We start from the raw sequence: 25,552 nt of genomic DNA, 5'->3' as shown, positions 1-25,552 counted from the left end.
AGTATCTCTACTTGCACATCTATCACTCCAGTATCTCTACTTGCACATCTATCACTCCAGTATCTCTACTTGCACCCCAGTATCTCTACTTGCACATCTATCACTCCAGTATCTCTACTTGCACCCCAGTATCTCTACTTGCACATCTATCACTCCAGTATCTCTACTTGCACCCCAGTATCTCTACTTGCACCCCAGTATCTCTACTTGCACATCTATCACTCCAGTATCTCTACTTGCACCCCAGTATCTCTACTTGCACCCCAGTATCTCTACTTGCACCCCAGTATCTCTACTTGCACATCTATCACTCCAGTATCTCTACTTGCACCCCAGTATCTCTACTTGCACCCCAGTATCTCTACTTGCACCCCAGTATCTCTACTTGCACCCCAGTATCTCTACTTGCACATATCTCTACTTGCACCCCAGTATCTCTACTTGCACATCTATCAGTATCTCTACTTGCACATCTATCACTCCAGTATCTCTACTTGCACATCTATCACTCCAGTATCTCTACTTGCACCCCAGTATCTCTACTTGCACCCCAGTATCTCTACTTGCACCCCAGTATCTCTACTTGCACATCTATCACTCCAGTATCTCTACTTGCACATCTATCACTCCAGTATCTCTACTTGCACATCTATCACTCCAGTATCTCTACTTGCACATCTATCACTCCAGTATCTCTACTTGCACCCCAGTATCTCTACTTGCACCCCAGTATCTCTACTTGCACATCTATCACTCCAGTATCTCTACTTGCACCCCAGTATCTCTACTTGCACATCTATCACTCCAGTATCTCTACTTGCACCCCAGTATCTCTACTTGCACCCCAGTATCTCTACTTGCACCCCAGTATCTCTACTTGCACCCCAGTATCTCTACTTGCACATCTATCACTCCAGTATCTCTACTTGCACATCTATCACTCCAGTATCTCTACTTGCACATCTATCACTCCAGTATCTCTACTTGCACCCCAGTATCTCTACTTGCACCCCAGTATCTCTACTTGCACCCCAGTATCTCTACTTGCACCCCAGTATCTCTACTTGCACCCCAGTATCTCTACTTGCACCCCAGTATCTCTACTTGCACATCTATCACTCCAGTATCTCTACTTGCACATCTATCACTCCAGTATCTCTACTTGCACCCCAGTATCTCTACTTGCACATCTATCACTCCAGTATCTCTCTTGCACCCCAGTATCTCTGCACATCTATCACTCCAGTATCTCTACTTGCACCCCAGTATCTCTACTTGCACTCTACTTGCACCCCAGTATCTCTACTTGCACATCTATCACTCCAGTATCTCTACTTGCACATCTATCACTCCAGTATCTCTACTTGCACCCCAGTATCTCTACTTGCACATCTATCACTCCAGTATCTCTACTTGCACCCCAGTATCTCTACTTGCACATCTATCACTCCAGTATCTCTACTTGCACCCCAGTATCTCTACTTGCACCCCAGTATCTCTACTTGCACCCCAGTATCTCTACTTGCACATCTATCACTCCAGTATCTCTACTTGCACCCCAGTATCTCTACTTGCACCCCAGTATCTCTACTTGCACCCCAGTATCTCTACTTGCACATCTATCACTCCAGTATCTCTACTTGCACCCCAGTATCTCTACTTGCACCCCAGTATCTCTACTTGCACCCCAGTATCTCTACTTGCACCCCAGTATCTCTACTTGCACCCCAGTATCTCTACTTGCACCCCAGTATCTCTACTTGCACCCCAGTATCTCTACTTGCACCCCAGTATCTCTACTTGCACATCTATCACTCCAGTATCTCTACTTGCACATCTATCACTCCAGTATCTCTACTTGCACATCTATCACTCCAGTATCTCTACTTGCACATCTATCACTCCAGTATCTCTACTTGCACATCTATCACTCCAGTATCTCTACTTGCACCCCAGTATCTCTACTTGCACCCCAGTATCTCTACTTGCACCCCAGTATCTCTACTTGCACCCCAGTATCTCTACTTGCACATCTATCACTCCAGTATCTCTACTTGCACATCTATCACTCCAGTATCTCTACTTGCACATCTATCACTCCAGTATCTCTACTTGCACATCTATCACTCCAGTATCTCTACTTGCACCCCAGTATCTCTACTTGCACCCCAGTATCTCTACTTGCACATCTATCACTCCAGTATCTCTACTTGCACATCTATCACTCCAGTATCTCTACTTGCACCCCAGTATCTCTACTTGCACATCTATCACTCCAGTATCTCTACTTGCACATCTATCACTCCAGTATCTCTACTTGCACATCTATCACTCCAGTATCTCTACTTGCACCCCAGTATCTCTACTTGCACCCCAGTATCTCTACTTGCACATCTATCACTCCAGTATCTCTACTTGCACCCCAGTATCTCTACTTGCACCCCAGTATCTCTACTTGCACATCTATCACTCCAGTATCTCTACTTGCACATCTATCACTCCAGTATCTCTACTTGCACCCCAGTATCTCTACTTGCACCCCAGTATCTCTACTTGCACCCCAGTTCTACTTGCACATCTATCACTCCAGTATCTCTACTTGCACATCTATCACTCCAGTATCTCTACTTTCTATCACTCCAGTATCTCTAACACATCTATCACTCCAGTATCTCTACTTGCACATCTATCACTCCAGTATCTCTACTTGTCATCTATCACTCCAGTATCTCTACTTGCACATCTATCACTCCAGTATCTCTACTTGCACCCCAGTATCTCTACTTGCACCCCAGTATCTCTACTTGCACCCCAGTATCTCTACTTGCACATCTATCACTCCAGTATCTCTACTTGCACATCTATCACTCCAGTATCTCTACTTGCACATCTATCACTCCAGTATCTCTACTTGCACCCCAGTATCTCTACTTGCACCCCAGTATCTCTACTTGCACATCTATCACTCCAGTGTTTCATTGATAAATTGTAATTATTTCACCACTATGACCTATTTACTGCCTTACCTCCCTAATCTTACTACATTTGCACACACTGTGTATAGATTTTTCTATTGTGTTATTGGCTGTACGTTTGTTTATGTGTAACTCTGTGTTGTTTTTGTCGCACTGCTTTGCTTTATCTTGGCCAGGTCGCCGTTGTAAATGAGAACTTGTTCTCAACTAGCTACCTGGTTAAATACAATTTAAAAAACTGCCAAGGTCCTCTCTTTGAAACCAATAGGCATCTGTCTGTTTCAACTAACACCTGGGAATAACACACACACACACACACACACACACACACACACACACACACACACACACACACACACACACACACACACACACACACACACACACACACACACACACACACACACACACACACACACACACACACACACACACACACACACACACACACAATTTAGTTGGACAGAGTTTTGCAAGTGAAGTTAAACCTTGACATCAGGGGACTCTATTAGGTGTATGTATTATAGCCTGAACCAAACTGTCCCTGCTGTGACTGCTGCTCCCCTCCACACCCCAAAATGACCATTAGGTAGTGTTGCCTGAGCAGACGGTGGCCCCACAACAATAAAGGTCAGATACTCGGCAGTGTGAACAGCGAAGGAGCAACTCAGCACAGCACAGCACAACCTGCACACACACACACACACACACACACACACACACACACACACACACACACACACACACACACACACACACACACACACACACACACACACACACACACACACACACACACACACACACACACACACACACACACACACACACACACACACACACACACACACTACACCTGACCTCATAAGCTTACAGATCCCGATGATGCACATTAAATAAACCTGGGCTCCAGCCAAAGTAAGCGTCTCTTATCACTGTACAAAAAGCCAAATGATTCAAAGGAGTGGCTTGTTAAAGAAAGATTAGTCTGCAACGTCTACAGGGTTCAATTAAAAAGAAGGAAAAAAGAAAACAGCCATTTGGGTGGAAGGCATTAATGAAAGCTAAATGCACCTGCCCTGTATGTAAATAGCTTTGTAGGATACTGATGGGGCCCGAAGTGCAGCTGTTAATTTAACTTCCTTTCAAGGCCCCATACTAAGAAGATACCGCTGGCTCTGGCTGTTGCTCCCATCCCGCTCTCTCTCCCTCTCCCCATCTCTCACCCTCTCTCGCATCCCTCTCTTTTGCACACTCCTCTTCTATCCCCGCTTCCTTCCCTACCCACTCTCTCTCTTCACCATCTCTCTCATCTCCACCCCAACCCTTCTCCCTCCCCTCCCTCTCCGCTCTCCCTTCCACTCTCCCCTCCCTCTCCGCTCTCCCCTCCCTCTCCGCTCTCCCCTCCTCTCTCCTCCCTCTCCGATCCTCTCTCCTCCCTCTCCGCTCTCCCCTCCCCCCTCCGCTCTCCCCTCCCTCCTCTCTCTCCGCTCTCCTCTCCCTCTCCCTCTCCCTCTCCGCTCTCCCCTCCCTCTCCCGCTCTCCCCTCCCTCTCCCCTCCTCTCTCCTCCCTCTCCCGCTCTCCCCTCCCTCTCCGCCTCTCTCCTCCCTCCCCTCCCTCTCCGCTCTCCCCTCCCTCTCTCTCTCCCTCTCCCTCCCGCTCTCCCTCCCTCCCTCCTCCGCTCTCCCCTCCGCTCTCCCCTCCCTCTCCCCTCTCCCCTCCGCTCTCCCTCCCTCTCCGCTCTCCCTCTCCGCTCTCCCCTCCGCTCTCCCCCGCTCCCTCTCCGCTCTCCCCTCCTCTCTCCTCTCCGTTCTCCCCTCCCTCTCCGCTCTCCCCTCTGCTCTCCCCTCCCTCTCCGCTCTCCTCTCCCCTCCTCTCTCCTCTCCCCTCCCTCCCCTCCCTCCATCCATCCCTGCTCTCTCCTCTCCTCTCCCCCTCCCTCTCCCCTCTCTCGTCTCCCCCTTCCCCTCCTCTAGGTGTCCGAGATGAATGGCTCTTTTTTGCCCTCCTGGTTCCACCTCCAGGTTTTTCATTTTTCCTCTCCTCCCTGTGATTCATTTATATGTCATTGAACAGTCAAGTCTCACATCTAGACTATTGTTCCCTTTAATCAAAGACGATTACAAAAGGCTCTTGTTCAAAGGCAGGGTGTCTGTCTGTGTGTGTCTACAGATTAGGTCTAACCTCGCTATCTATTTTCATAACATGACTTAATTTCAATTTATTTCAAAACACTAAACACGGTCTTCAACAGCACATTGAAGAGCACCTCTTGGCAGATATGCTCGAAAATAAAAGTGTCCTGGGCCTCCCGGGTGATGGAGTGGTTAAAGGCGCTATACTGCAGCGCCAGCTATGCCACCAGAGACTCTGGGTTTGCGCCCAGGCTCACCGGGAGGTCCGTGGGGCAACACACAATTGGCCTAGCGTCGTCCGGGTTAGGGAGGGCTTGGCTGGTAGGGATATCCTTGTCTCATCGCGCACCAGCGACTCCTGTGGCGGGCCGGGCGCAGTGCGCGCTAACCAAGGTTGCCAGGTCCATGGTGTTTCCTCCGACACATTGGTGCGGCTGGCTTCCGGGTTGGATGCTCGCTGTGTTAAGAAGCAGGGTGGCTTGGTTGGGTTGTGTATCGGAGGATGCATGACTTTCAACCTTCGTCTCTCCCGAGCCCGTACGGGAGTTGTAGCGATGAGACAAGATAGTAGCTACTAACAATAATTAAAATCAAATAAAAAATCTAATAAAAAAATAAATGTCCACAGCTGGCGCTGCAATAACATTAAATCACGGAAATTGATTTTCCCCCATTGAAAGAAAACATGCAACTCCATTAAAATGCCAATGAAGCAAATCCAAGATAACCATGGAGAGGAGCATGAAATCCCATTTTAGGGAAATGACTGACAAATGTGTGGATTCCGGGTCAGACATGAGATGGGGCTTGGCAGTTGGCCGTTCCTCGGTTAGCCAGGCGGAAAATTGAAAAATATAAGCTACAGTTAGCTAAGTCAAATATGAGACAAAAAAAGTATCCCTGGGTACTCCTTCCTTGCCCAGTATAATCTCTCTTTTAAAGCAATTGATTTTACTTCAGTGGACTCTCTTCGTCCCAAAATATGCTAACTCTTATCGTAGTGTTTGCTAGCAGATAAGCGTTGACTACTGGGCAAATTCACTTGTGCAGTTCTAACTTATTTTTCTTCAAACTTATTTTCTTTCGGTTTCATTCTTTCTTTCTTTCTTTCTTTCTTTCTTTCTTTCTTTCTTTCTTTCCATCTCCTCTTCTTTGTTGAGCTCTAAACTGAGTGTAACTAATTGGCTCTGACATGGTCAGTAATGACTCGGCACTCGACAGAGAAGCTTTGGGGAAAATCACTTCTCATTTCCTCAGGCATCACTCAAGTGGGCACGTGTTGAACCCATGACAACCCCCCTCCATCTTACAGCATGGGAAGGGCAAACGTCGACAAGATACAAAACGCTGATCTCAGATCGGAGGACATTAAGGCGGCCATCTTGATTAACGACCCCAGGGCCAAGCTGTATTCTTAAAACGTCTCAGAGTGGGAGTGCTGATCTAGGATCAGTTTAACATTTTACATAATATTGAATTCGATGAAATGGACGAGGGAGGGCCTGATCCTAGATCAGCACTTCTTACTATGAGACGCTTTATGAATAGCTATGGGGGATGGTGGTTGGGACTGTTACTGTACTGTCACTGTTCTCAGTTCACCTACATCACTATATTACCCCCATCGGGCTGTTTGTCAGGCCTGTGACGGCCCCACTCAATGAGAACATACCAATTAGACATGTCTTCTCCGTCAGAGAGAGAGACTCTACATCATGCACACAGCCACAGCCCGCGATGGGCGCTAGGTAATTGAATCAAACAGACACAATTCAATCACAGTCTCTCGGAGTGTCAATAGGGACGACTCAGGGTTATTGCGAAGGGACCTGGAAGATCCAAAATGGCCACCGCACAGAGAGAGAAGCCGGTGAGTAAATACAAAAAGCCTGAGTCAGTCAACAGTCTCATCGGCATTAGGGCCTACGCCCCTCCAGTCAAACATAGCCGTCAATGGCAAACAGAGCAGATCCCAATTGAGTCAAACCTCCCAGCTCAGCTGTCACTAACAGTACTGCGTAGCCCTACTGGCACAAATCAAATCCTTATGTCAGGACCAAATGAATCTGTCACTACCAATGCTGGCCCTGCTACATTCACCTGTCGTTAGCAGAACAAGCCTCACATGAAACCCAGTCAGAGACAGACTTACATCCATCCTTCTCTGTTAGTATCCTATACCTCTCCACCCTAAAGTGGGCCAATCCAAAATGGCACCCCATACCCAGGCCAAAAGTAGTGCACTGTACTATACATGGAATATGGTGCCTTTTTGGACAAAGCCACTTTAATGCTTTATTTAACCAGGAGGGTTGCATTTGGGTACGAATCTATTTTCCAAGGCAGCCCTGTCTCTGCTGCATGGTATGTGTTGTATAATGAGGCTGTCTCACCTCTTCTTCTCTGCCTCATGTCTGCTCAGTAGTCGCTGCAGCCCTCCGCCCTTAAAGCCCTGGAAGTGGGCCGCTGGAGCCCCCACCGTGATCACGTCATAGAATGCATCTGGGGAGGCAAGAAGGTGTCCCGCCCGGGGTTAGTCGGAACTGTGTTGTACAGTACAATACACCAAGTAGAGAGGAAGGGATGGGAACATGAAGAAGGGGGGGGGGGGTCAAGAAGGAGGGGAGGGTTTGAGAAAAAGACAAACATGAGACTTCAATAAACCTTTTTTCCTCAGAAGGAAGGTGGAAAATTGTGACACAGGAAAATAGTCATACAAGGTTTTGTTGGAATGTGTAATGAGGTCTGAGAGTAGTGTGGACTGAGGAGAGGTGGTGAAGTGTGTGTGTGTGTGTGTGTGTGTGTGTGTGTGTGTGTGTGTGTGTGTGTGTGTGTGTGTGTGTGTGTGTGTGTGTGTGTGTGTGTGTGTGTGTGTGTGTGTGTGTGTGTGTGTGTGTGTGTGTGTGTGTGTGTGTGTGTGTGTGTGTGTGTGTGTGTGTGTGTGTGTGTGTGTGTGTGCAGGTTGTGCTGTGCTGTGCTGAGTTGCTCCTTCGCTGTTCACACTGCCGAGTATCTGACCTTTATTGTTGTGGGGCCACCGTCTGCTCAGGCAACACTGCCTAATGGTCATTTTGGGGTGTGGAGGGGAGCAGCAGTCACAGCAGGGACAGTTTGGTTCAGGCTATAATACATACACCTAATAGAGTCCCCTGATGTCAAGGTTTAACTTCACTTGCAAAACTCTGTCCAACTAAATTGTGTGTGTGTGTGTGTGTGTGTGTGTGTGTGTGTGTGTGTGTGTGTGTGTGTGTGTGTGTGTGTGTGTGTGTGTGTGTGTGTGTGTGTGTGTGTGTGTGTGTGTGTGTGTGTGTGTGTGTGTGTGTGTGTGTGTGTGTGTGTGTGTGTGAATCCTCCACTGTAGTGGTTTAGTACGGTGGAGGACAGCTAACGAACGGCCTCTGGGACGGCAGAGCAGCCAGCCGCCACAGAAAGTCCTGTTTGAAGTCCCGTCGACAGCATTACTGACAGAGCTGCTCTGAATGGGAAGGTTGGGAAGGGTATTGGTTGGCACTCGCCCCACGCTTCAGTCTTAATGATCCCATGGTCGCCGACATGGCCCCCATTGTCCCCCATTATCCCCCACCTCTCCCTGCTCAGCCCCTGGGTTCTCAAACTTCCCAGCTCCCCTTAATTGGCTACTGCCTCACAACATACAGCGACACAATGAAATACAATGGTGAGCCGACAACATCACTCACACGGGCCAATTTGCTCTAGCTGATTTCCTAGTGTGTCCCTTCTCCGCCCCCATAAATCGGCTGGAGAACCGTAGGGTGGGGGGGGGCTGTCTTTCTCTCCCTGGGAGGAGAAATTATTGCGGGCCGGTGAGATACATTTGAATAATTCATACTTACTTAAACAGGACATGGGAATGGGTTAAGGCAGATAAAATGTCCCTTTTACATAGCCCAAATGGAGTTTATAACACTGTTTCCTTACTCTGCAATTATTGACAGGCTGAGGAACAAGGTGCTAATATCTTGCAATCAATGTCTTAGCATTAAGTAGAGTTATTATTGAGTTAACCCTAGCACAGTTAGACCAAGCATTTATGCTATGAGTATTGTGAATAACATTTACCATTAAACATTTCACCAAATAATAATTCAAGAAAAATTACTCAAAAATGTGAGGATTGCGGTTCGTATCCATTTAAAAGTAATCACATTTATTACAGTTACGCAATAAGAATGCAATTTGCAAATGACACACACCAGAAATCTTCACGATTAAAAGGATACAAAATATTCTTTTTAAAATAAGTCTTAACAGCATAGAATATTCACCACGACAGTACCAACGTATATCAGGTTAACCAATGACTCCATGATCTAAGTTAAAACTCAACTTTTATTCTTCCAAGAGAGCCAATTCCCTGTATCTCCTATTGTCTAATTAACATCACTTTGATGGCCCAAAACAGTACAACAAAGACATGAAAACCCACACATTCTCAGGTCTAATCCCCACACCTCAACACCGTATGATAAGACACCTGTGTTGCTCTTCTTTGAACTATACGCCGTCCGGCGAACAGAATGACAGTTTCTCTGTAAGAATAAATCCATACACTGACCACTGAAACATGTCAACCTTCGTAGCTCTTCCTGAACTCTTGAAACAATCCAAACATGAATTTTGTCGATTCAAGTCCGTCTTTACACCTCTCCTGGCTTCAGTGACCCTAGGACATCTGTGGGAATGTCTCTTCCTCGAGATGGCCACAGATGTGATCACCCCTAGATGGTCTGTCGTTCAAACAATGCCATAAACGGTGACTGAGTCATCATACTGTGCTCCCACGCTAGCCAGTCGCTAGTTGCTAGTATCGTCACCTTCTCTCATTCTCTCACTACATGATCAATAGTGGAACGCAAATCCAAATGAAAAAGCTATGCATGGTTTGGTTTGGTTTGTTTGGGAGGAAAAAAGACCAAACTAGAGGAAATACGACTATAATTCCTGACAAGCACAGAAAACTAGGTGACTAATAGAAAGGACGTTGATGTCATTTACATGGATGGACAAAGTCAAAGTGAATCGTTTTTCACCCCAAAGGAAACAACTGCCCAAGGGAGTGACCAGACTAGACTACGTGGAAGCCATTTTATCAACAAACAATGCATCACCATGTGTTTCAAGAGCTATTGTGTCTTCTGGAAACTTGGCAGCAGAGACCAAGCTGAACTGAACCAGGAACGATCTCTTTCAACACATTCTCCCTCTTTCTCAGGGGTGGTAGACTTCTGACTAACCCTTCTTTTTGACCAGTCAGTCAGTGGTCATGGTTTTCACTAACAGCTCCATTCCCCTTATTCTCCTTATTGTCCCTGATGTGCAGAGTAGTCGAGATCTGTGTCAAGGCTTGTCTAGCCTTCAACTTTACAATCAATCAAATGGTGAGAGAACTCGAAACTGTGGAACATTCCCCAAGAGCTAGCGCGTTTATAGTTACTGAGCTCATCCCAGAGCTTGTAGAGCTTGTAGTGTGTAGAAGCGTGTCAGCGGCCATAATGCATTTTGACAAGTCTAGGGCTGAACTACAGAGAGGTGAGTATTGGGGTTGGTTGTAGAGGGAGGTGGAAGCTCTAAGCCAGGCTATTCTGTGTATTCCCTCTCAGGGCCAAACGCGTAGGACTTCGTTAGACCATTGTCTGTCGGTCGGTCTGTCTGTCAGAGTTAATGTGCACCTGTCAGCACCCCAGATGCCTCTGATCCGCTCCTGGTGCGCTCTCCTGACAAGAGAAGTAGAGCAAAGGACGTGAACTCTTGAACTGTAGCGGCTGTAGGTGACGTTCATTCCCAGCAGCTGGAAAACCCGCATGAAGTTGCAATAGTCAGGGTTATATTCATTAGGGCACACCATAACCCTGAAAACTAAAATGTACATTTCTTATTGGACAAGTCCAGCTAGTCCTTCCCTGTTTTAATCCGTTTTTGGTGCCTAATGAATACAAGCCGTATGCTTTATAGGTCCATTTGGACACACACCTGTTTGTCTGGGACACGTCACCCTCATCCTCTGGGTGTGCAGGTTGATAGGGATGAACTCTAGATACCGCTGGGCCTTGCTGCAGCTCGGCTTGAACGACGGACCTGGAAAAGATAGCGGAGAAAAGATGTGTCAGTATTGGACACATTGCAAGCCATTAAGATGTTTATAACTGAAAGAGGCTTTCCACGTCAGGCAAAAGGCCTCATAGTAGAGCCCAGTGACACCCTACACTCCCTCCCATCAGGTAGAAGGCCTCATAGTAGAGCCCAGTGACACCCTACACTCCCTCCCATCAGGTAGAAGGCCTCATAGTAGAGCCCAGTGACACCCTACACTCCCTCCCATCAGGCAAAAGGCCTCATAGTAGAGCCCAGTGACATCCTACACTCCCTCCCATCAGGTAGAAGGCCTCATAGTAGAGCCCAGTGACACCCTACACTCCCTCCCATCAGGTAGAAGGCCTCATAGTAGAGCCCAGTGACACCCTACACTCCCTCCCATCAGGTAGAAGGCCTCATAGTAGAGCCCACTGTTTGCAAATGTTTGGATGAATGATTACACCCCAGTTCATTACTAGCCTGTGCTTCTTATCTGGCTGAGCTTGTAGCTCCAGTTATGACCCTCACATGTCAGCACAGACAGAAATGTATGCCTTTTAAAAATACAGCTTTTACAAACCTGCAAACACCTATATCTTCTAATGGACACGTTACGCATAGCTACTGTAAAATCACTTTAAAGCCTGGATTTACCTTCCAATGCAAGATACTTAGAAATATATATCACAGATACCAGAGAATTCTCCACGTTTCAAAACCAGCTCAATTTCAGATCAGGCCTTCCAATGCATCCACTAATATACAGTGTAATCCTCTAAGCATAGGATTTGATCCTCTTTTGCACCACTTGCTTTGTACCAAACTTCCAATTAAAACGGTACCCCCCAAAAGATAAAGCACAGGCTTATGCTGAAGATGAAAAACACTATCTGACGCTCCACGCCGGTAGCGTAAATCCTAAATATGTAAATAGAGCTGGAAAACTTTCTTTGAAATAGGGCTAAGCTTTTAAGAACAGTCAAACAACGCAGGCTATCTGACATTTTGCGGTGTTTGCTGAAGGAGAGGGTATTTGTGTGAGTCAAGATAAAGGTAGGGAAAAAACAGGTACACACACACACACACACACACACACGAGAGAAAATCGTATTCTCCTCAAACAAACATTTGAAGTTCTCTTCCAAATTAGTTCCACATCAAAAATGTTTAATTGGGTTTTCTCTCGATTCGATCAGAACTCTGTTTCCAGCTTTGAGAAATTCCACGCAACTCAAACAATCAATCAGACATTCAGACATGGGGGAATAACCAAGGCTATAATAAACTGTTCCAAGTAGATGTTTGCGGTGCTAATTCCAAATATATATCGACAGGGAAAAGCACACGCAGAATACCAAAGTTATAGGCTCAGTAATTTCATTTATTTAGATATCCTGCTTGTGCTTTTCCCTGTGGATATATATTTGACATCCCATTTCCCCATCCCACCCAGCCTTAGGAGGACCCAGTGAGCGTTCGCACCTGCAGGAGTCAGTGTGCTGTCTAGGACACCACACGTGTCCCCACTACCACCCAGCGTTATGAGGACCCAGTGAGCGTTCGCACGTGCAGGAGTCAGTGTGCTGTCTAGGACACCACACGTGTCCCCACTACCACCCAGCGTTAGGAGGACCCAGTGAGTGTTCGCACCTGCAGGAGTCAGTCTGCTGTCTAGGACACCACACGTGTCCCCACTACCACCCAGCGTTAGGAGGACCCAGTGAGCGTTCGCACGTGCAGGAGTCAGTGTGCTGTCTAGGACACCACACGTGTCCCCACTACCACCCATGAAACATTTAACTGCTCTTCCAGTTGGCTACACTTACAACATGCTAGCCTGATGCTAGCACATCTGGTCTCCAGCTGCTTACTTACAGATGTCCACACAGGCTCCAGATTATTGACTGTACATTTTTGTACAGGCCCTACACGGGATGCTAGCTAGGGTTCAAGTCTGTTTCATTCCTTTGCCATGTGTGATGGCCAAATACCCAAATTATATCCGGCTATTTGTTTAGTATCTATATCACCACCCTTCAAAAGCTCCTAGTTTGGCAGCCATATTTATATTCTTGTTTCTGACGTCACATATTCATCTGTAGCATTTAGCTAAACATGCCCTATGACCTCTCCCAGCTGTGGTAGGTTGAGCGATCTCTTACGGCTAATGCTAAAGTCTGCCAGGGGCCTTGCCATCACTTCAGCTCAGTGGGCTGCCGTCAGTCACTCAGTCAACTGTGTGCACTGGGGACGGGGGCTAATCGAGCTAGCGACCGGTGCGGGTTAGACGAATTAGCCGTATCAAATTCCCATCTGTTTGCCCAGGTGGTCAGTCTGTGTGACAGGAGGGAGCCAGGATACTGACCCACACACAGCTGGCTGGCCAAAGTGGAGGGGGTTGGAGTGGAGGGACTCTCTCACTCTGATTTAACCCAGATCTTACCAGGTAAGATCTCATTTACAGCAACGACCTGGAGAATAGCTACAGGGGAGAGGAGGGGGGATGAATGAGCCTATTGGAAGCTGGGGATGATTATGTGGCCCTGATGGTAAGAGGGACAGATTGGGAATTTAGCCAGGACACCGGGGTTAACACCATGGGATCTTTAGTGATCACAGAGAGACAGGACACCCATTTAACATCCCATCCGAAAGACAGCACCTTACATAAGGCAATGTCCCCAATCACTGCCCTGGGGCATTGGGATATTTTGGGGGGGACCAAAGGAAAGAGTGCATCTTACTGACACTCCAACACCACTCCCAGCAACATCTGGTCTCCCATCCAGGGACCAACCCTGCTTAGCTTCAGAGGCAAGCCAGCAGTGGGATGCAGGGTCTCTCTCTGTCAGCCTGAAGACACATTATGGGATGCCTTTGGATCGCTAACTTCAGAAACAGTTGTTCAATCCACTAATGATTACAGACGGTGGCAGAAAGTGCCTTCTCCTTCCTGTACCAATCCATCCATGAACATAGTCAATATCGTCTTTGATTAGGGCCATTTCAACCATCTGGAGAGTTCAAAAACATTTTCCAATGCAGTATCACACATCCTTCCAAATGAAAAAGCCAATATGTAGCAGTAGTATCAGCAGCAGCATCCAATCAGGCCCAGTAGCTAGCTAGCAGCATAGACTTTAAAGAAGCTTAACAGTGGGGGGGAGCAGAGGAACGCAGCGAAAGCCTCAGCGTTCTCAGGACACACTTGGCACAGCAAACAAGACTCCCAAATAACCACCGCCGGGACGGGAGGCCGGGGTTCAGATTGATGCTGGGACGGATTTGTGCATTTAACATTTTTCCTATCCTCCCTCCACTCCTCTTGTCTCTTGTGCGGTGCAGACAGGGATACATTTTTCCTATCCTCCCTCCACTCCTCTTGTGCGGTGCAGACAGGGATACATTTTTCCTATCCTCCCTCCACTCCTCTTGTGCGGTGCAGACAGGGATACATTTTTCCTATCCTCCCTCCACTCCTCTTGTGCGGTGCAGACAGGGATACATTTTTCCTATCCTCCCTCCACTCCTCTTGTGCGGTGCAGACAGGGATACATTTTTCCTATCCTCCCTCCACTCCTCTTGTGCGGTGCAGACAGGGATACATTTTTCCTATCCTCCCTCCACTCCTCTTGTGCGGTGCAGACAGGGATACATTTTTCCTATCCTCCCTCCACTCCTCTTGTGCGGTGCAGACAGGGATACATTTTTCCTATCCTCCCTCCACTCCTCTTGTGCGGTGCAGACAGGGATACATTTTTCCTATCCTCCCTCCACTCCTCTTGTGCGGTGCAGACAGGGATACATTTTTTTGGGTGGCTCAGGGAATTCTCTCAGAGTGTATCCGAGGATTTCCTTTCATTCAAATAGCAGGCAACTTAGAGCTCAGTGGAGGAACTGGAAACACACTGCTGGTGTCTGTAGACTGTCTACAATATACAGGACTACAGTGGCTCACACACTGGTGGTGTCTGTAGACCAGGGGTGTCAAAGTCAAATGGACGGAGGGCCAAATAAAACATTTAGCTACAAGCCGAGGGCCGGACTGTTCGAATGTTCATTGAAATTTTTTTAAATGACGCATATAGTCTAGTGAACCTAATTGAACCTACTGAAAACCTAACAAATATATTCCAATATGATCAGATAAATAAAGCAATATTTTCTTATGGCTCTGTCAGTAATCTTTAATTTTCAACAGACACAAAAGATAAATTTCCTTTATATAAAAATCCCCATAACATGAACATTAAATGAAAGAAACCGGTATTCAAGGCACCATCAGTAGCCTATATTTTCTATTTTAGCAAAAGTGGGCTAAATTTACTTCAAAGAAAAAAACAATAATAGCAATTTTCTATCATCCACTCAACTGAAATATTTTTAAAATATAATTGGATTGAAATACAATAAAATAAAGTGCAAAAATCTATTAATCAAAAACAACACTTTGTTTAAGGAGAAGTAACATGCAGTGAAAACAAATATTAAACTTTAACTTTTAAACTTGAACTGAGTAAAAACTCTAAATATGTGATTGCACAGTAATGTTCACTTGTTTGAGGTTGAGGGTGATACTTGGTGGTGTCCCATCTTTTCCACAAGTTCATCAATGTTCGGGGTAAGGCTCTGAGCTGAGGAAATCCTCAGAATTGAGTGGAGGTGTTCAGCAGTAAGTCGACTTCTGTGTGATGTTTTGTTCAAGTTCATCAAAGAAAACAGTTGTTCACACAGGTATGTGCTGCCAAACATAGACAACGTTTGAGCAGCCTGGATGCGCAGCTGGGGCATTGTGTCGGGAGGAAACGGGCGAACTCCGCAGCACCCACTGCCGCATATTTTGCCCTCAGTGCATCATTGCATTGGAGGTCAATCAACTCCATTTGGAGGTTTGGTGGTGAGCTTTCCACGTCAACAGCAAATGGGTTACCGAGCAGTTCCAACCTGCTTTTTTGTGCTTCAAAGTCAGCAAATCGGCGTCGAAAGTCAGCGGCAAGCATACCTATTTTATCAGCCAACTGTGCGCTCGGGAACGCACTGGTAGAGAGCTTCTCTTTCATGGTCTGGCAGCTGGGAAAGTGGCTCAAATTTTCTTTCCGCATCTGCGTCTCCCACAGAGTCAGTTTGGTTTTAAATGCCTTCACTGTACTGTACATATCAGAGATGACACGATCCCGACCCTGCAGCTGCAAGTTCATTGCATTCAGATGACTCGTAATGTCACACAGAAAAGCCATTTCACACAGAAACATTTCGTCTCGGAGTTGTGTTGTGTCTTTCCCTTTGCTGTCCAAGAACAGACAAATCTCCTCACGAAGCTCGAAACATCTTTGAAGCACCTTTCCCTGGCTTAGCCATCGCACCTCTGTGTGATAAGGCAAATCACCATGCTCCGTTTCTAACTCCGTCAGAAATGCCTTGAACTGGCGGTGATTCAAACCTTTGGCTCTGATAAAGTTAACTGTGCGCGTGATGATGCTCATTACATGCTCCATTTTCAAGGCTTTACCGCACAACGCTTCCTGGTGTATGATACAATGATAAGCTGTCAGCTCACCTGTCGCGTTTTCCTCTTGCATCTTTTCCCGTATCTTTGCCACCAGTCCGCTCCTGTGTCCACACATCGCAGGTGCTCCGTCGGTTGTCAAACCCACGAGTTTTTCCCAAGGCAGCTCCATCTCATTTACACATCTTGACACCTCTTCATACAAATCATGCCCCGTAGTTGTGCCATGCATAGGACGTAAAGCCAAAAACTCCTCTGTCACGCTTAGGCTGGAGTCCACTCCGCGGATGAAAATTGACAACTGGGCAATGTCAGAAATGTCGGTGCTCTCATCCACAGCCAAGGAATATGCAATGAAATCTTTTCCCTTTTTCACAAGCTGCTCTTTTAGATTGATGGACAACTGGTCTACTCTCTCGGCAATGGTGTTTCTGCTCAGACTCACATTTAAAAAGAGTTGCCTTTTTTCTGGGCAAACTTCGTCACAAACTTTAATCATGCAGTTTTTGATGAAATCCCCTCCGTAAATGGCCGGGCTGATTTAGCGATCTCTTCTGCCAAAATAAAACTGGCCTTGACAGCAGCCTGGCCTTGTGATTTGGCTTTTTTGAACAGAGCCTGTCGAGATTTGAGGCCTCGTTTTAATTCCTCTGCCTTTTGTAGCCTTTGTTCCATGTCCATATTCTTGTTGTTGTCCGCGTGTTTCGTTTCATAATGTCGTCTCAGATTATACTCTTTCAGTACCGCCACACTTTCTCCAAACAGAAGACACACAGGTTTTCCAGCTACCTCCGTGAACAAATACTCCGACTCCCACCTTGTTTGAAACCCCCGGTTCTCAGTGTCCACCTTCCGTTTTGCCATTTTTGATGGGTATCTGAAAGTTAATTTTACTGTGATGCTGACAACTGCTGTGCCAATAAATATTGAAATGAAGCAGCCTACTGCTCGGTGTGTCACCGTTGCATTGTGGGAAATGTAGTATTGGTGCGTGTAAAAGATCTGCGGGCTGCCGGCTTGCTGCGGTCTGCGGGCCGGTTCTAATAATAAATCAAGATCATCCCAGGGGCCGTAAAAAACCTTCTCGCGGGCCGGATGTGGCCCGCGGGCCTTGACTCTGACATATGTGCTGTAGACTGTCTACAATATACAGGACTACAGTGGCTCACACACTGGTGGTGTCTGTAGACTGTCTACAATATACAGGACTACAGTGGCTCACACACTGGTGGTGTCTGTAGACTGTCTACAATATACAGGACTACAGTGGCTCACACACTGGTGGTGTCTGTAGACTGTCTACAATATACAGGACTACAGTGGCTCACACACTGGTGGTGTCTGTAGACCGTCTACAATATACAGGACTACAGTGGCTCACACACTGGTGGTGTCTGTAGACTGTCTACAATATACAGGACTACAGTGGCTCACACACTGGTGGTGTCTGTAGACTGTCTACAATATACAGGACTACAGTGGCTCACACACTGGTGGTGTCTGTAGACTGTCTACAATATACAGGACTACAGTGGCTCACACACTGGCGACACAGCTCACACACTACTTCATCCCTCAGGCGCCTCTGTAACAATACAACAAGACTATTTAGTCTAGAAGGGGGACTTTGCTCACCATGATTGAAGAGCGTGTGACAGACGGGTCTTTACTGTAGCTGGCCGAGGAAGGCCAACAAACATTCATTAACAAGCTTCTAACGGATGAATGAATGAATGGAGTTACTAGAGCATCTGAAGTATGCTGGCGTCATTCCAGCTTAATAAGTATGAATAAAAGGAAAACAATAGATGGGAGATGAATGAATGAATGGAGTTATTAGAGCATCTGAAGTATGCTGGGGTCATTCCAGCTTAATAAGTATGAATAAAAGGAAAACACCTGTTTTGTTTTTGAAACTGTGGAAGAGGATTTATTCACTCAAACCCCACCCCCTCCTCCCGATGACAACAGGCACAAATCCCCACAGACTACTGGCACACAACGCAGTGCGTCCATCCTCCTCAAACCCCAACAGGCTACTGGTACACAACGCAGTGCGTCCATCCTCCTCAAACCCCCACAGACTACTGGTACACAACGCAGTGTGTCCATCCTCCTCAAACCCCCACAGACTACTGGAACACAACGCAGTGCGTCCATCCTCCCTCCTCCTCTTCAATCTCACTTTCCCTCTCCCCACTTTCTCACTCTCTCACTTGTAACATTGCAACTAGCCACCACATACACACCTCTTTCTCTCTCCATCGTTCTTACATCTCTCTATCCTCCCACTCCCCACCTTTCCTTTAATCACATTAGGTATCAATACTTAAACTGCTTGCTGCCTTCTCTGCCCTGCTCGTTTAGAGTTGTCTGTCACTGCGCCGACTTAATGCGGTGCTGGATTATAGGCTGCGAGGGCCCCCTCCTCTGCTGCACGGTGTCCAACGGCTAGCAGCTAACTTGATCATCACACAATGCAGCATCTGGCCATGCAGGGAGAGCTGTCATGAAGCATCTCAACCCACGCCGCTTTGCCCTCTACTTACTAGATGGTGTGTGTGTGTGTGTGTGTGTGTGTGTGTGTGTGTGTGTGTGTGTGTGTGTGTGTGTGTGTGTGTGTGTGTGTGTGTGTGTGTGTGTGTGTGTGTGTGTGTGTGTGTGTGTGTGTGTGTGTGTGTGGCTCATCAGAGGTTCGCAGGGAAAAAACACCTTGACAAATATCTCATTATGGAATGAGAGGTGTGGGAGGAAAAATCTATCACTCCATCAGGATTCTATGGCCGCTGGGACCCAAGGAAGCTGGGATAGAGGGTCGATAGAGGGATGGGGGAGGGATAGAGTGAGAGAAAGAGAGAGAAATTGAGAGAGAGTTGTTATGGCTCGCGCTGTGACCCATCAAGCATCGTGTTTTGGATGTCTATTGAATTTGGTCGAGGACAGATATGGATAATTTGATAGTGCCAAATAATATCTGTCATTTTGTGCAACAGAGAGGATGTATGTAGGTGAGGGTGTGGTGTGTGTGTGTGTGTGTGTGTGTGTGTGTGTGTGTGTGTGTGTGTGTGTGTGTGTGTGTGTGTGTGTGTGTGTGTGTGTGTGTGTGTGTGTGTGTGTGTGTGTGTGTGTGTGTGTGTGTGTGTGTGTGATTCAGTCAAACAGTTAATTGTCTAAGTTTTGTTCTGCATCAGGAATCAGTAGGATAAGTAGGAAGCAGCAGGATAAGCGTGTAAACCCTATCAATATCAGATGAAGCCCACCCCCGCACGCACACACACACACACACACACACACACACACACACACACACACACACACACACACACACACACACACACACACACACACACACACACACACACACACACACACACACACACACACACACACACACACAGTAGCACTCAATCAGCTTCCCCTTGTCAACAAAATGATTATCACGTAATTCTTCATTATCCCCCTTAACCCTTGTAGAAACTTTGTTGCTATGGAAACTAACGCAGCAGAAGACAGAAACACTGGAGAGTGTGTTTTCTGCTCTCCAGGATGAAGGGAAGTCGTAAGGAAGAAACAAAGGTGACTCGAGGTGGTCATCGGTCCCCAAGGCCTCAGTCCTCACCCAGTGTCATTTTTTACCCAGAATTAAATTCTGGATCTAATCGACACGCATCAAACATTCAAACATTAGTCAGATGAGTTCAACTTGATATGTGACATTGACTGTCTAAAATGTCATTCTGTTTTATATAGGGCTGGGTGCATGCTTGTTAGTAACTGGAATAATCAATTTCATAAAAGTGTAGTGTCTGGTTGCTCCTCATTACACACCAAAGACCAGCAAATATTCTTTACATCTTCAACATAGGAATCACTACAAAACCTCTGGTATGATCTCTTATACTCCCAAGTGGTGCAGCGGTCTAAGGCACTGTACCTCAGTGCAAGAGGTGTCACTATAGTACCTGGTTCAAATCCAGGCTGTGTCACATCCGGCCGTGATTCCTACCTTTACACTAAGGTAACCTGCCTAAATGACTACCAACCCGTAGCACTCAAGTCTGTAGCCATGAAGTGCTTTGAAAAGCTGGTCATGGCTCACATCAACACCATTATCTCAGAAAGCCTAGATCCACTCCAATTTGCATACTGCCCTAACAGATCCACAGAAGATGCAATCTCTATTGCACCTCACACTGCCCGCTCCCACCTGGACAAAAGGAACACCTACTGTATGTGAGAATGCTATTCATTGACTACAGCTCAGCGTTCAACACCGTAGTACCCTCAATAAGCTAAGGACACTGGGACTAAACACCTCCCTCTGCAACTGGATCCTGTACTTCCTGACGGGCCGCCCCCAGGTGGTAAGGGTAGGTAACAACACATTTGCCGCGCTGATCGTCAACACAGGGGCCCCTCAAGGGTGCGTGCTCACTCCCTGTTCACTCATGACTAAACAGCCAGGCACGACTCCAACACCATCATTTGCAGATGACACAACAGTGGTCACCAACAACGATGAGACAGCCTATAGGGAGGAGCTCAGAGACCTGGCCGTGTGGAGCCAGGACAACAACCTCCCCCTCAACATGATCAAGACAAAGGAGATGATTGTGGACTACAGGAAAAGCAGGACCGAGCACACCCCCATTCCCCCTCAGGAAAAGATTTGGCATGAGTCCTCAGATCCTCAAACAGTTCTACAGCTGCACTTCCTGGTATGGCAACTGCTTGGCCTCCGACCGCAAGGCACTACAGAGGGTAGTGCGTACAGCTCAGTACATCACTGTGGCCAAACTTCCTGCCATTCAGGTCCTCTATACCAGAGGAAGGCCCTACAAATTGTAAAAGACTCCAGCCACCCAAGTCATAGACTGTTCTCTCTGCTACCGCACGGCAAGCATTACCGGAGCGCCAAATCTAGGGTCCAAGAGGCTTCTAAACAGCTTCTACCCACAAACCATGAGACTCCTGGACATCTAATCAAATAGCTACATAGACTATTTGCATTGCCCCCCCCCTCACACCGCTGCTACATGTACATACCTTGACTAACCGGTGCCCCTGCACATGGACTCTCTACTGGTACCCCCTGTATATAGTCTCGCTATTGTTATTTTACTGCTGCTGTTTAACTACTTCTTACTTTTCTTATTCTTATTTGTATTTTTTAAACTGCAGTGCTGGTTAGGGGCTTGTATGTAGGCATTTCACTGTAAGGTGAAATGTTGTTGTATTCAGCATGTGACTAATTCAACTTGATTCGATGTACATTTGCAGCAGCACTAAGACAAGTCAGGGACACAATGGTAGGGATTATCTGGGCAGTGCTTGGGTCATTGATAAGTCATTGCCTCAGACTCCACCTCTTTACCAAGCAATGATAAGCACAAAGGTATCCACTGCATCCCAGTCCACTGGAGACGGAGGAACATGTGTTTGTCTGTGTGACAAGGACGAAACGGGAAACATCGGCAATTACAGAAACGTAGGCAATGTGGTAAACAGAAACAAGAAAAGGCCAAACAAAACCCAAATAAGATGATTCAGCAAGGGTGTTCACAGAGAGGGATTTCAGAAATGCCCGCTTCTTCTCAAGGGTACCTCTACCCTTTTAAGAGGTAGAGAGCATTATAGCATGGTATAGGGCATAAAGCAGTGTGTGTGTGCATAGTGTAAATATGTGTGTGCGTATAGTGACTATGTGTGTGTCCATGCTTGCCTGTGTGCATCTAGTAAGTCTTACCAGTGATCTTATTCAGCTCAGCCAGGGTCTCCTGGTAGGCAGCTATCACCTGTCCATAACGGCCAATCACCTCCTTCCTCAGGTTGTCCCAGTGGGGAGACAGTTCCCCAAGGTCCCTTAGCTCCTGTATCCTGGAATGACAGGGGATCCACATGGAATGTCAATGAGAGATACATGGATCGTTACGGAGTACAAGGAATTTCTCAACCGGACTCTGTCGGCTCAGTTCAATCAAACTCATATCCCACTGACACAGAAAGGGAGGGAGAAAGTAAGGAGAGCGACAGAGTAAGAACAGAGAGAGAGACAGTAAATCAATCAATACTTTTTATTTGTAAAGCCCGGCCGAGCAAGCAGAGACATAAGCAGAAGCACAGTGGAAACTAAAATAACTCCGTAGACGGAAGAAACCTAGAGAGGAACCCGGCTCAGAAGGAGCGCATATCCCTGTTCTGTCTTTACTGGGTAGAGATATACAGGACTGTCACTGAGAGGATACAGATCATTACAGTATACATGCATTTTGTAAATCAAGACATTCATAAAGATTGCTTTGGCAGGTTCAACACAACCACGTACAGTATTATCCAGCAAGACTGAACCTATTCTATGACCCCCTGCATCATCTAATGCTATTGTGCTGGCTCATGGCCAATAGCACGGTTAGATTGCCTCCACTGTGACTAATGCTGTTCATTGTCTTCTGGTTTGAGTCATATGACCCTAACTGTCACAGTGGCGAGTGTATTAACAGACCGTTTAACACCTCTCTGATGCATGCAGGAACACACACACACACACACACACACACACACACACACACACACACACACACACACACACACACACACACACACACACACACACACACACACACACACACACACACACACACACACACACACACACACACACACACACACACACACACGCAGATGGGCACCTACACACAAATGCGCACACAAAAACACACACCATTTACCCCATCCCTGAGCCTCACTGCTTAGTCGATAGACTGATCATTATGAAACAAATCCCACCCTCAGGCTAGAAGCCATTTTGTCCACTTATCCACTCGTTTACCAACATCACCCCTTCTTCTCTTCTCCCAATCGGAGACATCCTACCACCCAGATCCCATTAACCAAGAATAAACCCCTCTATCTAGCCCTCTTCTCTAGTTTGTCGGAGTCGATCGCCACGGCAACCGGATTGATCTCGTAGCGAGGTGTGCGTGTGAGGCGTGTAGCCGGAGGGCCAAAATACCCCTACACGTTGCCATTAGGGGCCCGAGGTAAACTGAGGTCATTACCTGTCGCCGGAGGCATCCAAGCTGATACCCAGGCCACCGCCTGTGTGTGAGTTTTCCTTAGCCGGCTGGGTCGTTGTTATCATCTGAATGGCTGTGATCAGACGTGATATGAGACACGGTGCCTGTACTATCCACTGTAAAGAAGGTCTTGATCTCAATGATACGTAGGGGGTTTCGGGGGGCTATTTGCTTTAATAGAGATGTGTTATTCGTGACAACGGATCCAATGTTTCTCAGACTACAGACAGTGTGGTGCTGCTAATCAGACTCACTAAAATGTCAATTAGCCACTATAAGAATATGTTATCAGACTGATTGATCTATTCTAATTCATTTGCAAACATATCATCGATCGAAATGTTCGCATGATGTGTTTTTGTGAGAGATTAAGGGACATTTGCAAACATATCATCAAATCATCTATCACCACCCTCCACCCTCACCAAACCCAATTGACAATGGCACAGAAGTAAACGTAGCCAGATAGATAGTGCCATGCTGCCCAGGTGCAGTTAACATTTCTCCATGACCCCCCTTTCCACCTTAAAGTGCACCCTCTCTCTACGGTAGTTGACATGAGTAGTGCTATCCGGGGTCCTTGGGACGTCCCTACCCTAAACCCTAGCCCTAACCATTTTCAATTTCAACTTCAATAGAGTAGGGACATCCCAAGGATCCCGGAAAGTAAGGATCTACTGTAAATAAGCTCTGTGGCAGACCTAGTGGTGGAACACATTGCTCTGTGACCAAGACGCTGTGCGGCTATGCTCCACAGGTGAGTTGTGGGTAACGGCCATAGGGAGCATTGATTCAACATCATGGGAGAGAGTTAAAGGGATAGTTCCATGATTTTACATATTTATGTATTTGTTTCCTTATTAGCATTTCTTGACAGTGGCTAGCTCAACTAAACCATTGTGGATTGCAGTCCTTGTCCATAGACTGATTTCAAGTAACAAAACAAATATCTAAACATGTAAAATACCGTAACTACCCCATTCATTGTAATTACCATAAGTAATAGGGACTTATCTAGCCAAACCAGGTGGGCTTCCGACTTTTCGCTTCCAGAATATTCCGTAAAAAGAGAACTTCTGTATCTCATTCCGGTATCTCATTAAGAGCTAAGATCAGCCACCCTTAATTGTGTGGAGATTTCCTCAGAGAACAATGATGAGTTCCCATGTAAAGTTCCCGACTCAAAGCCTTCCCGTGTAGCCTTAACACTTTCAACCAGAAGATTAGCATCTTTGTAAATTAGTCAGCGCACAAAAGGCACCCGATTTCTTTTTAAAACAGGACAAAAATATACTCCAGTATCAGTTTGGGGTAGAAGAGGGAGAAAAAAAGGATTATTTCTCTTTGTTCTGTATGGTAATCCGACACCACTGCCGACAGAGATAATGATATTGGCCCTCTCGCAGAGTAGGAGATGGGGACGTTCAGATAGGTGTCGTTTCGTGGGGGTTGGCGTAGTGAGGTTTAAAGTAGACCCACTCCATGAGGCCTCGATGCTCCAATCAAACATATTGTTCTAACCCAGCCATCCACTGGGATTTGGAGAGGGCTCTAATGCTCATGAGTGAATGCAGTGTGTGTGTGTGTGTGTGTGTGTGTGTGTGTGTGTGTGTGTGTGTGTGTGTGTGTGTGTGTGTGTGTGTGTGTGTGTGTGTGTGTGTGTGTGTGTGTGTGTGTGTGTGTGTGTGTGTGTGTGTGTGTGTGTGTGTGTGTGTGTGTGTGTGTGTGTGTGTGTGTGTGTGTGTGATGCTCTCTCTATGATGCCG

The 25,552-nt window shown here is 46.7% G+C and overlaps 1 protein-coding gene across 9 annotated transcripts in view; it reads right to left on the bottom strand.

Moving 5' to 3' along the window:
• Positions 1 to 25,552, bottom strand: part of LOC124001345 (type II inositol 3,4-bisphosphate 4-phosphatase-like) — a 282,847-nt gene that overhangs the window by 72,793 nt on the left and 184,502 nt on the right. For all 9 annotated transcript variants that reach the window (XM_046308075.1, XM_046308066.1, XM_046308067.1 and 6 more), the window contains 3 exons: positions 22,457 to 22,587; positions 11,103 to 11,207; positions 7,505 to 7,613 (listed from right to left, as the gene is read on the bottom strand). In XM_046308075.1, coding sequence (XP_046164031.1) covers positions 7,505 to 7,613; positions 11,103 to 11,207; positions 22,457 to 22,587 — 345 coding nt within the window. The remainder of the gene's footprint in view (positions 1 to 7,504; positions 7,614 to 11,102; positions 11,208 to 22,456; positions 22,588 to 25,552) is intronic.

Source organism: Oncorhynchus gorbuscha, linkage group LG17 (assembly GCF_021184085.1).
Source record: "Oncorhynchus gorbuscha isolate QuinsamMale2020 ecotype Even-year linkage group LG17, OgorEven_v1.0, whole genome shotgun sequence".
NCBI lineage: Eukaryota > Metazoa > Chordata > Actinopteri > Salmoniformes > Salmonidae > Oncorhynchus > Oncorhynchus gorbuscha.
The sequence above is the reverse complement of the archived record's forward strand: the minus strand, read 5'-3'. Positions and strand labels throughout refer to the sequence as shown.